This window comes from Cyanistes caeruleus, chromosome 2 (assembly GCF_971803275.1).
Source record: "Cyanistes caeruleus chromosome 2, bCyaCae1.hap1.1, whole genome shotgun sequence".
Taxonomy (NCBI): Eukaryota; Metazoa; Chordata; class Aves; order Passeriformes; family Paridae; genus Cyanistes; species Cyanistes caeruleus.
The window spans coordinates 77,750,306-77,762,976 of record NC_141702.1 but is presented as its reverse complement, the minus strand read 5'-3'; the positions used below and the strand labels follow the sequence as shown (position 1 = coordinate 77,762,976).

Sequence of the window (12,671 nt, the reverse complement as noted above, 5' to 3'; positions counted from 1 at the left end):
TTTAAGATAGCACAGGGGAGGAGAATTTGTAGTCATAACTGTTACAAAGCTTATCAGACACATAACTTCAATCAATCAGTAGAGGGAACAGAATTTCACTGAATTTGGCATGGACTTGTAAGGCATATGCTCTTTTTCAGCCTCTAAGATGAAAATGTGATTGTAGACAAAGGTTTTTTTTGACAGTGACTTGTTTCGAGAATCTTGGATATGGTTCTCAGAGATAAAGGATGTAAAGTACACCTGAATCTGTAGTGAATTTCTTTCTGGCAAAAAAAAAAGCTGGTGCCTCTTAACAGTTTGTTTATTTTTGCATCTTGTATTTAAAACAAGTACCTTCATATTCCATAAAACAAATACTTTTAAACCTTTTAAATTGTCTTTGATATGGCTTGAATAACCCACTTGCTTGTCTGTATCAAGTTCTCAAGAAAACTTTGTGTTAGTTACTAGAGAAAAAGACCTTCAAATTTAGGAAAAATTATATTTTTCTTGAGTGTTAGGTGAATATCATCAGCTGAATAGAAGACAGCTGCACGGATTCTCTGCTGTTCTGAAGCAGCCATTATATAAAACAGATTTGACTCAGTGCAGTTTCCAATCCCTTTGGCCATGTGCCAGACATGATATGGGGTGCCAGAAGGATGTCTTAAGTTTGGGACATCAGTGCTTCTGGGCCACTACATCAGTACTAGTAATGAAGTGAAGCTTTCCCCAAAGGTCATTGAAGTTTCAAAGTGCCTAAACTTACGGAGCACTGTGAGGAAAAGGTGTTTAGGTAGTGGTGAGACTGCTTCTCAGTGTGTCATTTGAGTTCATCATATGGCTTCAGCACAAGTACTCTTGTATTCAGCTCACTGAAACTTGCTAGCTGCAGAAAATCTAGTTGTAGTGCACGATTAAGCACTATAATCGGATTTTTTTCATTTGAAATTGTATTGTGTCACTCAGTTCAAAAGTTGTGGTTTTGTGCGGTTTCCACTTGTACCTGCATGTCCAGTGTTTTGTAAGCTTGGAGTAGTATTTTTGAAAAAATTGTTACTAGGCAGGATTTATCTATGCAAATTTTCATTTAAGTGAATTTAAAAAGCTATATCCGGATGTAGCAGCTTTCTATATTAAGTGAAAAGTTTTGAGGATTAACAGATACTAACAAAAAAAAAGCCTAGGAGGTTTAAACAGTAAAATCTGTTTGTGCTACAGTTAGCTGCCAGTCTCTAAATTAACCAAAAAAAAAAAATATAATTGTTAAAATCCTTGATGAAACTATTTTTTCACAGTAAGGCTTAACACCATTAATAAAGCTTGTTAGAAAAATTAAGCATCCATTAAGAACCACAGCTTCAGAGTCTATAATATAGACACATTATGTCATATAATTGGGTAATCAGTCCTTTTTAAGTACTGTGATGCTGTGAGCTTTTTTTGAAAAAAAAAAGGCTTATTATCTAAATATTTTTGCAAAATACAGAAATAAAACATGAAGCAAAAAAACCCACTTCCATTTAAGATTAATTTTCATGAATCATTTTCAACTTAATGATCTGTATTTGCAGGAATATTCTCTTGTAACTTCTTTGATAAAACTTAAGTATATAAGAAATGCAAATGCTTTTATGCTGGATGAAAAAATGTCAAGTCTTCTTTCCTAAAGACTTCAGATCTGTTCAAAAGTTATTTTCTCCAGTTCAACTTAAGAACATGATCTTTATCATCCAGCAAGTCAATAATTATTTAAAAAACAAACCAACAAACAAAAACTCAATGCACAATCGAAAAACAACCAAACAGAAAATGCCTTATAAATCCTAAGCCACCATTCAATGCTCAGTCAGCTGTTGAAACTTTAATTTGAGGCTTTCTACTTAAGGGATGGGTATTAGCTCAATATTTTGTTCTTATGTTTTTTAGAATGTCCAATACAATTAGAGTTGTTTATCTTTTGCAGTGATATTTCCCAGTTCAGCTTTGCTGTTAAATGTAAGCAAAGATTGAACTTTTCTTTTTTCTGGTAGTAATCCTTAGATATAAAACTTGTAAAATGCTTTAAATCACATATCTTTTATGCACTGTCAGTGAATTTTTAATTGTGTGAAGACTTTCTCTCATGGTATATTAAATATATTTTTAAAATACCATTCTTCTGAACTGCATTCTCATCTCTTTTCTTTTTCTCAATTTGCAGTGACAGAAGCAGAAGCTTTGTTTAATGGTGGTGAAAGCTGGCACTTAGCAGTTCAGTTCCATCTTGAGTCTGCCTATACATATTTGTTTTACTATGAATATAAAAAAGCTAAACACTGTTTCAGTACGGCTAAAGACATAACAAAACTGCAGATTAACCTTACAGGTAAGTTTTGCTTGTAAAGTCTATGAGGATGATTGGTTGGATCAGACTAACCTATGTCTTGATGAGGTTTTTTGTGACATATCCAAATAATAAAGAACTGTACTTCAAAAAAGTCTGATGTTTAACAGGTAGGTGTTACTTGTCTTCCAAGAATTAGTATTGGAAGAGAAATATGGCATCTAGTTAAAAAATCATTCCTGAATGGGTATTTGAAGAGTTGGGGTATTTAGTGTTTCATGTCAAATTCTAGGTCTAGTTGCAGCTGCTCATTCATGATGAATATTTTTTTGTTTTGATTTGTTTGGAGACACTGATAAAGGTATCTGCATGATGATTTGATGCAGTCTTTTCACCTTTTGTTTTAGTAGTCTCGATCTACTCCATGTAAATACCTTTTAGATGTCACTCCCAGGCCTGGTATCATCACAGGAAATAAGTAGGGAAGTCAAATTTCTGATGAACAGAAGTCACAAGGATTCAATCACTATGGAGACTTTATAGTTATCCTTTCAGAATCTATTCTTTGGCGTCAAGAGGATCAGATTGCTGCACTTACATGTATAGATATGGGTCTGTGGTCTAGCTGGTCCTGCTAGGCAATCAAAATGGCATAAAAATCACACCTTTTCTGTGTGAGAACTTATGACTGTACCTGAGTAGAAATGTAAAAAAATCTTTATGTAGTTATTTCCTGTGGACTTACTAGTGAAGAGTGCTAAGGAATTGAAACTTGCAGCTTCCTTGCTTATGATATCGCTCTATTTCACAAGGCTCATGTTCCTTCATATCTAGGTTGGAGCTGCAGCTAATCCTGTTTATACCATGGAGCAGTTTAATAATTTAATTTAAAAAACCCCAAGCCATCAGCAGCAAAAAAACAACCCTAAAACACACAAAAACCCAAATAAAAACACAAAGAAACTCCATGCTCATTTATTCAAATGTTTTAAAAGCTTATTTTGAAAGATCTATAATGGAAATAAAACATAATCCTTGATATCTGAAGGAAAAATATATGTTTCAATTGATCCTACCCTTTCTTCCCTGTAAGCAACAAAATCTGTGCATGTGGTGTGTTCCAAATGTGGCATTTATTGCCAACTTGGTATTATAAAGTGCTTTTCTTTAAAATTAGTCAAAATTTTTCTTGTTTTTTTTTTCTTTAAAAACATCAGTACCTATAATGATACTCCAGCTATATTAACAGAGAACAAGTAAAATCAAAGAGATAGGGGGTTAATCACTGATAGTCTTCATGTTGGAATTACTTTTTTTTTCTCCTTTGAAGGAGATCTTCAGAATTTGGATGAATAATTTCCTTAAATCGAACTTAGAAAAAAACCTTGTTTGGAGAAAAGAGTGGATGCAGTGGAATTATTTATATTTTTTATTACTTTACCAAGAGGTTATGATAGTCCCAGAGAAAGATTGTGGTGATACAGTATATTAGAAAAATGTTGTGAAACTCCTTAATGTTCTGTGGTTTATCTCCATAAATCTATTAACAAAGTTATGTCTAACCTGAAGGCAAATGAACTGAACTGAACGTGTGGGAATTGTTGGCATTCTAAACAAATTCATTTGACATGCATGTTTGGGCTAAATGGGAGGAACGTTACATCATCGAAAAAGACTTTGGTTTAATGTAAAGTCCAATCTCTAGCAAAGACATTTTTAAGGCTTTTGGGAGGAATTTCCTTTTTAGGAAAGGATTTGGAGAAGTTTATATGCATTAATGATTATAATCCTTACTTGCTGAGTATTGTATTGCAACATAGAAATATATATTGTTCTTAAACCAGAGATTTTAGGACCAATATTTTCCAAAGTTATTTCAGTATTGTGTGAATAAATCATAATTGGTTTGTACTTTGGTACAAGTGTACTTGGTACATTTTTAAAGTCCCATTAATCCAAATATGTGTTGTGTTCATCTTTTATTGAAAGGCATCATTATGCCCCTCACAATGAGTCATAACCATCAATAATTCTTCAAAATAATTTCCAGTATAAGAGAACACTATGATCTTCTTGCATATAAATTTAGTGAAATGAAGGGTAGTAATCTAAAGTAAATTTAAGATCATCAGATCTAGAGGACTAATAATTCTGAACTCTGAGATCTGTTTATTTTTTCTATGCCCAGTAACACATTTCTGGGAACTTTTAATATTGAACACTGCTGTACCTGATGTAATAAACCAACCCAATTTTTTCTCAGCTTTAACACATGTGATACTTACTTTTCAAGTAAAAAAAAAATAGTGTTTTGTTCCTGTAATAGAAAAGAATTCTTAGGTTTAGAAAATGGGGTGTGGGGTGTTTGCATATGAGAGCATAAACAAATCACAATTTCTGAGTGGTAGTAAGCAATTTTATTGGTATCCAGAATAAGTTTGCAAGTGTTTGCTTCAGCTGTTTAGGCAGTAAGATGTAACAGGAAGTGAATTAAAGCATAGTGATAGCGATTTTCGAGCAATATTAAAATAAGTAAAATTAGTATGAATAATTAGCCAGTATTTCTCTCTGTGTGTCTCTTCTATGCAGTGTGCTGTGTGATTTTCAAACTGATATTTTTAGAACCTTTTTAATTTCTTCATAAATTCTCAATACAGGGCTTTTCCACTGAAAGGGGTAATTGGCAGAAAAGGAGAAATCAGTTTAGTATCTGGCTTCCCTACTCATCTCTTTCCAGTTTCAGGAGCAAAAGTGTGTGACTGCTATTTCAGTGCCTCTGCTGGATGATTCTTATGGACAGTAAGTCATCTTCAGGCCTTTGTCACATAAGCAGTCAATCATCTTTACTTCTAAGGTTTTATATACTGAAAATTTTTCAAAATAGTCACAAAAATAAGAACATTATTTGATCTTAATTGGTTCTGCAAAAGCAGCAGTGGATTAGCTCTCATTCCTCCATTTCACATTGTCTGAACATTGTGTCACAGTAATAATGAACAAGCAAACCTCCAAATTTTATAGAATAATATTTTGCTCCATTTTGGTTAGGAGCTAAAATTCTGTTATTTTAAGTTACTGTCCTGAAATTACTATTTTATTTCTCTGCATTTTGCAAGCAAGTTGCTAACAGAAGCAGAACAGTCATGTTTTTCCTTACAATTTGGTATAAATGTCAATTACCCCTTTAAAAATTGTCAGTGGGTACAATAAGGAACATGAAGAAACAACACTGAGAGGAATTTCATGTTGTGCAATCTTAATATTGGTTAATTCATTTTACAGCCTTCATTGGTTTGCTGTTTCACTCACTCCCAATATTTTACAGTATCTTACATGCCATATTCTGGTAACATCATGTCTGCAATCCTTCTTCAAAGACCTAACTCTTCAAATGAAGATTTGAACTATTTAATATGATGGCCTGCAAGATATTACGGGATTTTCATTTGCATAAATGTCCCCAAGTAGTCACTAACTTCTAGCAGGCAAATTGAACAATTGTTTCTGGTTTATTGCTTGGAAATAAGCAGGGAAGTGATGAAACTTGATGACTGTGAGTTTTCAAAATGCTGGGTTATGGGGAATTTAATTAAAAGCAGCTTTGGAATACCTATATGGCTGTGTGTGTGTGTGTTTGCAATGTGTATTACTTTGTATGTTTGCTGGCAGTGAGAACACTGCAAAGAGATCAAGCAGAGTTAAACCAGTAAATTTCATAGGTTAATTCTCAATGTATTTCTTTGTTTTGTCTGGGGTTTTTTTGGTAGCAACTCTAGTATATGATTAGATAACTTATTTTTAGTGTTCATTAATATAAACATGTTTTCTGTAGGTGCTTTGGGGAAGAGAACAAGGTTTCAGGAAAAATACGTTGCACAGCTTATTTTGGATGTCCAAAGAACAGATGGATTCCTCCTTCCTCACAGTGAACTAAGTCCAGCTCCAACACCTCTGGAAAGCTTAACAATAGTATGTATCTGAGAAGAATTGTTTCAATTTCTTAGAATGAAAATGTTTTGAGGCTTTTGTTGGGTGTTTGCTAGGGAAAAGTGTGTTGTGCCTAGAGAAACCTAGCTGGGGCTTTTGAAAGTTTTTGGAAGAGCTGTGGGGCAGTAATTTGCCTAATATTAAAGGACATGAGGTAAAACAACATATGAATGTCTGCAAGACAGATGTGGCAACTCAACTAAGAGCATTTTTGCAAATGCGATCTTCTACAGTTCGTGCATTAATTTTTAGTGACTAAGAATGATGGAGCTAGGAAAACAGGTGAGAAACAGATTTTCAAAATAGCCTGCAAGGCATCACAGGATTTCACAGATTCCTATGGACTGACAGACGTATTCAGTTACAGTGCAAAGATAGGAAATTGCTCTACTTATTCCTATGGCATGAATTATGTGAGTTGATCCTACTGATCTTAAGGGTGTGCATGATGACTTCAATTATAAATTGCTTGAGAACCACTGTATTGATTTAGGATGGCATTTTTTCCTCATAAGGAGATTTAAAGTTATTTGAACTTGCTAAAGAAGCCAGAGATGAATTGAGCCCTTATGGTCCCAAGTTTATACTTCAAGTAAGAAAGCCTTTATTATAAAATGTTGTGCTTTGATAGACTTCCAGGTCAAGCAGGGATCTTACGCAAAAAAATTGTCAATACTTCTCCATTTCTAAATTGAATGCATAAATATCTTAGGAGACTAATCTAGATTTTTCTTGTTTGCCCATTGGCAATTTTGCCAATGGCATATTCTTGGTGTTGCATTTGATTTGATGAAACAAGGTTGACTACATGTGTCACAGTTTAGGCTTATGGTAGAACTACATATGGCAACCCCTTACAGGATAGTGAGAGCTCAGGGGAGGCTGCCTGGTGAATGTCACACTTAGGTACAGACTTCAGTTACAACTTAGCTAGAACTAAATTACAGGATGATTTTTTCTCAGAGTTCCTAACTGGGATATTGTACGAGTGTTTTTTTCCAGTTACTCGCAACTTTCTGAAGCATTTGCCTTTGTAGTCTTTTTCTGATAAAGATTGTACTTTGGAAAAAATAATTTCATCATTTCAATAAAAATGGTTACACTGGCTTAGGCTGTAGGTATAACTCAGAATGAAATATTTTGTCCTTGCTAATCAAGCATTGTACTCCTGTGTCCTTTCAATGAACAGGCACAGAGCTTCTCAAGTGTAGCAGAGAATTTGAGAAGGGAAACCACTAAAAATCAGACAGTCATGCTGATGTGATCCATACTTTCCTACTAAAATTTCACATTAAAATGTATTTTAATTTACATTCTACATAAAATTTTAAATTAAAATGTAGCTTGAAAATAATGCTACTATGCTTTTGGAAAAGAAGAAGTTGTGGCTGCAGGGAAGGAGTTGAGTTTTGTGCAAATCTGAGTGACTGTGTCATATAATTGTCATAAGTTATTCAGACTCCTTGTTAAAGAAAGTGAGGCTTTCTGTTCCCACAGTCTACTTCTCAAAAAAAACTTAAAAATTCAAAACTCAGAACTTTTTATTTCTGCATCTTGTGTGTGTCAAATTCTGGAAAATCTTGTAGTAGAACCATGTGCTGCTTTGAGGAAAACCTGAGGTATTCCTATTTCAGACATTTTATTAACTTGTGTGAGTGTTCAGTCACAGGTATTACAGCAGGTTTGACTAAGCAGATTCTTCAATTCATGTGTGTATTGAATTACCAACTGCAGGTTTCACTTTGTTCCCCTTTTCCGAAAACGTTTTTATTGATAATATAGTATCAAAATGCAGCTTATTAATGTAGTTTGTCAGTACAGTGTAATTAACTTTAGCAGTAAATCCTAGTGATTTTTTTGCCAGATCTGATTTCAAATTTGTTGGACTTGAGTGTTTCTTGAAGTTATTTTAGCTGAAGTTGGACTTAATGCTATTTTCCTTCTGCCAGAAACTACCAACAACATCATTGCATCCCTGTTTTAAGTTTAGGGAGGATATTTGTGTATTTCTAAAAGACTATTCGTGGCAAGTAAGTGTTGAGAGGTGCTGACAATATCCACAGCATTAACATATGCATATGAAAAGCAAAATTCTAATAGGCAAATTTTCTTCCAATTCTCTCCAGAGTTCTTATTTTATATCTGACATTTGCAGATAAATGAAAATGGTCTGTTTGTCTCAAGATAGGACTCATCCTGGATAAGTGAACAATTTCCTAAGAACATTATATATTCTGACAGTTTGGATGAGTTGAGGCTGGTCCCACCTAATTTTCATATCCTGTTTTGGAGTGCTTTGGACCTCCATGGTCTTAAAGTTGTCCCCTTAGTATTGTTCAGTAGGAAGACTGAACAAGTTATTTTACAGTTAAGTGGTGAGTAATTTAATGCCACTAAAATACAATCAAAATAATGATGTGTCAATGGTTGGATTGGTACCTGTGCTGATTTCTGGTCAAGGGCTTCCTCCTCCCTCTGGTGCTGAGCAATTATGTTATCTCAGGTGTCACTAGAAGCAAAACTACTTGTATTTCAAAATAAATATTTAAGATGGTAAATTCAATTCTTTGCTCCTGGGTCAGTTTCTGAGAAAGGAAAGCCCCAGGCTTGAGGTGTTGCATAAGGACTCTGAGTATGAAGTGGTATGTTAAAATAGGTCAGTTTTAAACAGTTCAGAGCTGTTTTTATGTTTTGGGGGAATTAGGAAGTTCTTTTTATATCTAGGAATGAAAGTCAGACTTTAAAGCTCTGGCATACCATTGCAATTCAGTTGAGTTGATCAATATTCATAGTGAAGCTAAACTAATGACTACTATTTATACAAGTTAGGTTTTTAAAAAATGATGCAGACTTGAAGCCATATAAATTAAATTGTCATTTATGCTACACGTGATGAAATATCATTATACTAGTTCTAAAATAATTTTCCACTGGAAGTGGTAGATAATCCTTACATAGTCTCATTAGTGAGCGAAGAAAATGATGGCAATAACTTTGACTTTAAAACTGATTATTTTCCTTATCCACTTAAAAAAAAAGATCTTATTTTCTTACATTGTCAGTCAAATCATAGTTTCCTTCCATTTATATAGTGATAAAATACTGGTGATGAATGCAGATAACCCACTTCAAAGCATTCCTGTTTGCTCTTTGTTCTTCTGTGGACCTTCATTTTGACCTTGCCAACGGAAGATATGAATGAGAAACAGCTACTACTGCGACACTGAAGGGAAATTAATAGGAAATTTGAAAAACTGTTAATATAAATCCATTATCTGTTTTTAGTAGTTTGTAAAAACTACTAGTATTAACTAAAAACCAGTAGTATGGTAATTGGTTTCAGGACCAATGGTTTTGGTTTGGGTTTGTTTTTCAAGGGAAGAAGGAAGAAGTAGTATTACAGCTACTTCCTCCTTGCTTGCAGACGAGGAAATCTGCTGTTGTGTTCAAACAAACATGAATTCTTTGAACATGGTAATTTACACCTTTCAGACAGAGATTACTTATATAGATTATTTTCTTCTTCAAGTTAAATGATAGACAGTGAACTACAGGTATCATGCTTTTGCATAAAACTAAAACTCTTTAAATAAGAAGTGTGTTCCAGAGGAAATTTTATGGAAAATCACAAGTAGTTGTCCAGGAGGAAACATTTTCAGAACGTGCTGGCTCAGTGAAACCTTTCTAATCTGTGATTTTTTAAAATTTACCTTTACTGCCAGAATTCATGGTTTTTGTAGTTGGGTTTTGCTGATACTTAAACAGAAATATTTAAATTCCCAGAGGTCCAAGGTGGCTAACCTGAAAACCTGCGTGACCATAACATCAATCTGTTTCAGTTGTCTGTATGTATATAATAGAGGATGAAAGTGTTGATAATTCTATGAGCAACAGTTTGAAAAGGGAAGCTGCCTTCAGGCTTACTTAAATAGAGAATTGATATTAGCTAACCTTAGAGTTGCTTTGAATGCTGTTCCTCATACAAAAGAAACAGTATATTTGTAGCAAAAATTATTGTGGATGATAATTGCTTGTACTGGCTTCATCAGTTAGTTATTCTGTCATAGTGGTAAATTGCTTTCCATTGTGTTGTTCTTTAATGTTAGTATTAACCTTTTTCAAACTAGTCTTTATTTTTTCATATTTTCAAGGCACTATTCTATCTATTTTAAAATATCCTTTTTCTCTTCTAACAGAATTATGATTTAAATGATGACACAGTGCTTGATGAGATAAAATTAGCTGATGCTGATCAGTACCAGGTACCTGATTTGTGTGCAGAAGAGCTTGCTGTAATCCTTGGAATATGGTAAGTTAGTTTGTGGTTAAAAAACACCCAAATAACTGCATGAATCATTGTGACAATGAAATAATGAAATGGTGAGTTGATGGGACATTTTTCCTTCCTCATTATATAGTCTGGCAAAAAGGCTAAAAGATTTACATAATAGATGGATAGCATTTTCAGTTATCTCAGAGTTACCATTAGTGTCCAGTTCAGAATTTCTGCAATATTTCATTAATAGCTATGTTGTTGTTATACCTTTAGAAAGCTTTATATTCATTGTGCTTCAGGTTAATTACATTTCAAATATCAGCTGGCATTAGCTACCACACAGTGATAGCACTTTCGTAAATTTTGAAAACATATTTCAGATTCTGCAATTGCCAGCTTCCTGCGAGGATCAGCCATGAAGCAAAATACTGCCCTGCTATTCACTGAAATGGAAATACATAAATTCACTGTCCATTGCTAGTTAAAAGCTATAGTACAAAATCCTTGTGATTTTGCACCTTGTTTTGTTTCCCATAACTTTAAGAAATTATATGCTACATAGGTTTTGTAAATAACATAGGAGAACAAAAGGCAGGCTTGAGATCTGAAGTTATGGCATGTAGAAATATAATATAGTCGGTCAGTGGTGCACAGGTCGTGCAGTGTTCACCATCACTGACTCTCAAAGTGCTTTTCTGATCTGTCACTTGCAAAATGATGGAATCTATCTGATCCAGTGTAAGGACCATGTAGTGAACAGTGGGTTGACATAAATTCTTAGCCCAGTCACTTTTAGTCTTCCACACTCTGACTCAAGTCAAGGCAAAGCTTTTCTCTTCCTGAGGACCATTTTCATGAGGACTTCATTTTTTAACACAGTGTTGTGTTATGCTCAGATTATGTAATCCTTCCTGTTCCCTCCCTTCTGAAGGAAGTTTTAATTTACCTACTGCTCTTTCTCTTTTTTTGTTTTTTAAGTGCAGTTTGAGTTTTATATTGGCTGGCTACACAGGAGTTTTTTTGATCACAGTGTTGACTTCAAAACCACCACTGTCATGTTCTGAAGAGTGGCTAGGAGCCATATTGACTGCCAGCTGTGTGTATATATGAGTTTGGCAAGACGAAACTAAAGACAACCAACCAAACCAAATTTAGTGTTACTTCCCTATGGGAATGATAAATGCCATTCATTGGGTGGGATAACGTTAAGCGATTGAAGCTGTCTCAGTCAGAGATAGAGACAAGATTTGAGAACCAGCCGTGTTGCAGAAAGGGTGTAGTAGTGGGATGCCAGCTTTGAGAATTCTTCTTGTAACAGAGTAGAGTTTAGGCTTGGATTGCTGGCTGCACCCTTGGTGTCCATCCCAGCTATTGGTATGTCAGTTTGTGAGGAAGCATAGACGTGTTAAAGCATTTAGCATTGGCTTTTAAGCAAAACGTTCATCTCAAGCCTTCTTCTGTAGTAGGTTCTGTGCTTTTCTTTAATGCATGACAGCAGTTCCGGAGGGTAAATGGTTAATTTCATAATGAATAAATTAGCTTTAGAATTTCTGTAAACTGTTTTATTTTTAATAAATAAATAAAGAACATTTTAGCAATGTTCTTTAACATTTTTAATCTTTCAAAATCAGTTTTTGAAACAAGTATGTAGTTGTAATCCAAAATGCGATACTCTGATTGCTGTTAATTCCACTGTTTCAAATATGGCTCATTAAGTCCCAAAGTTTATAACTCATTAATTAAGCTGGATACTTTATCCATTAGGCTGTCAAGGTAAACCTGGTTAGTCAGATTTAAGAATTGGTTAAAGCTATTGACAATTAGCTTTTGCTGCTTTACTAGAAAATACTTTATTCTGCTGTACAGTACATGTTACTCTGAGGTTCTGTTTTATCTGTCTAAAGAATGTCTGTTTCTCATTGGTTTTTTCCACTCTTTTTTTCCAATAAACTCCTGAAGACAGGATTCAAGAGTGGAGAGAAAATACCATACAAAACTGAATGATGTGATGATTAGTGACTTCTCTTCATATTGTTATGAAAAGATCCCTCGTCATAGATCTTACACAGTAGATCCTAAATTCCACTCAGATTTCAACTC

The 12,671-nt window shown here is 34.2% G+C and overlaps 1 protein-coding gene across 3 annotated transcripts in view; it reads left to right on the top strand.

Annotated features, from left to right (window-relative positions):
- The window catches only part of TTC27 (tetratricopeptide repeat domain 27), a 113,704-nt gene that overhangs the window by 19,309 nt on the left and 81,724 nt on the right, over positions 1-12,671 (top strand). For all 3 annotated transcript variants that reach the window (XR_015283517.1, XM_086878082.1, XM_086878083.1), the window contains exons 6-8: positions 2,186-2,350; positions 6,141-6,277; positions 10,492-10,604. Coding sequence is in view for 2 of the 3 variants with exons in the window: in XM_086878082.1 (XP_086734208.1) it covers positions 2,186-2,350; positions 6,141-6,277; positions 10,492-10,604 (415 nt within the window). In the remaining variant the exon portion in view is untranslated. The remainder of the gene's footprint in view (positions 1-2,185; positions 2,351-6,140; positions 6,278-10,491; positions 10,605-12,671) is intronic.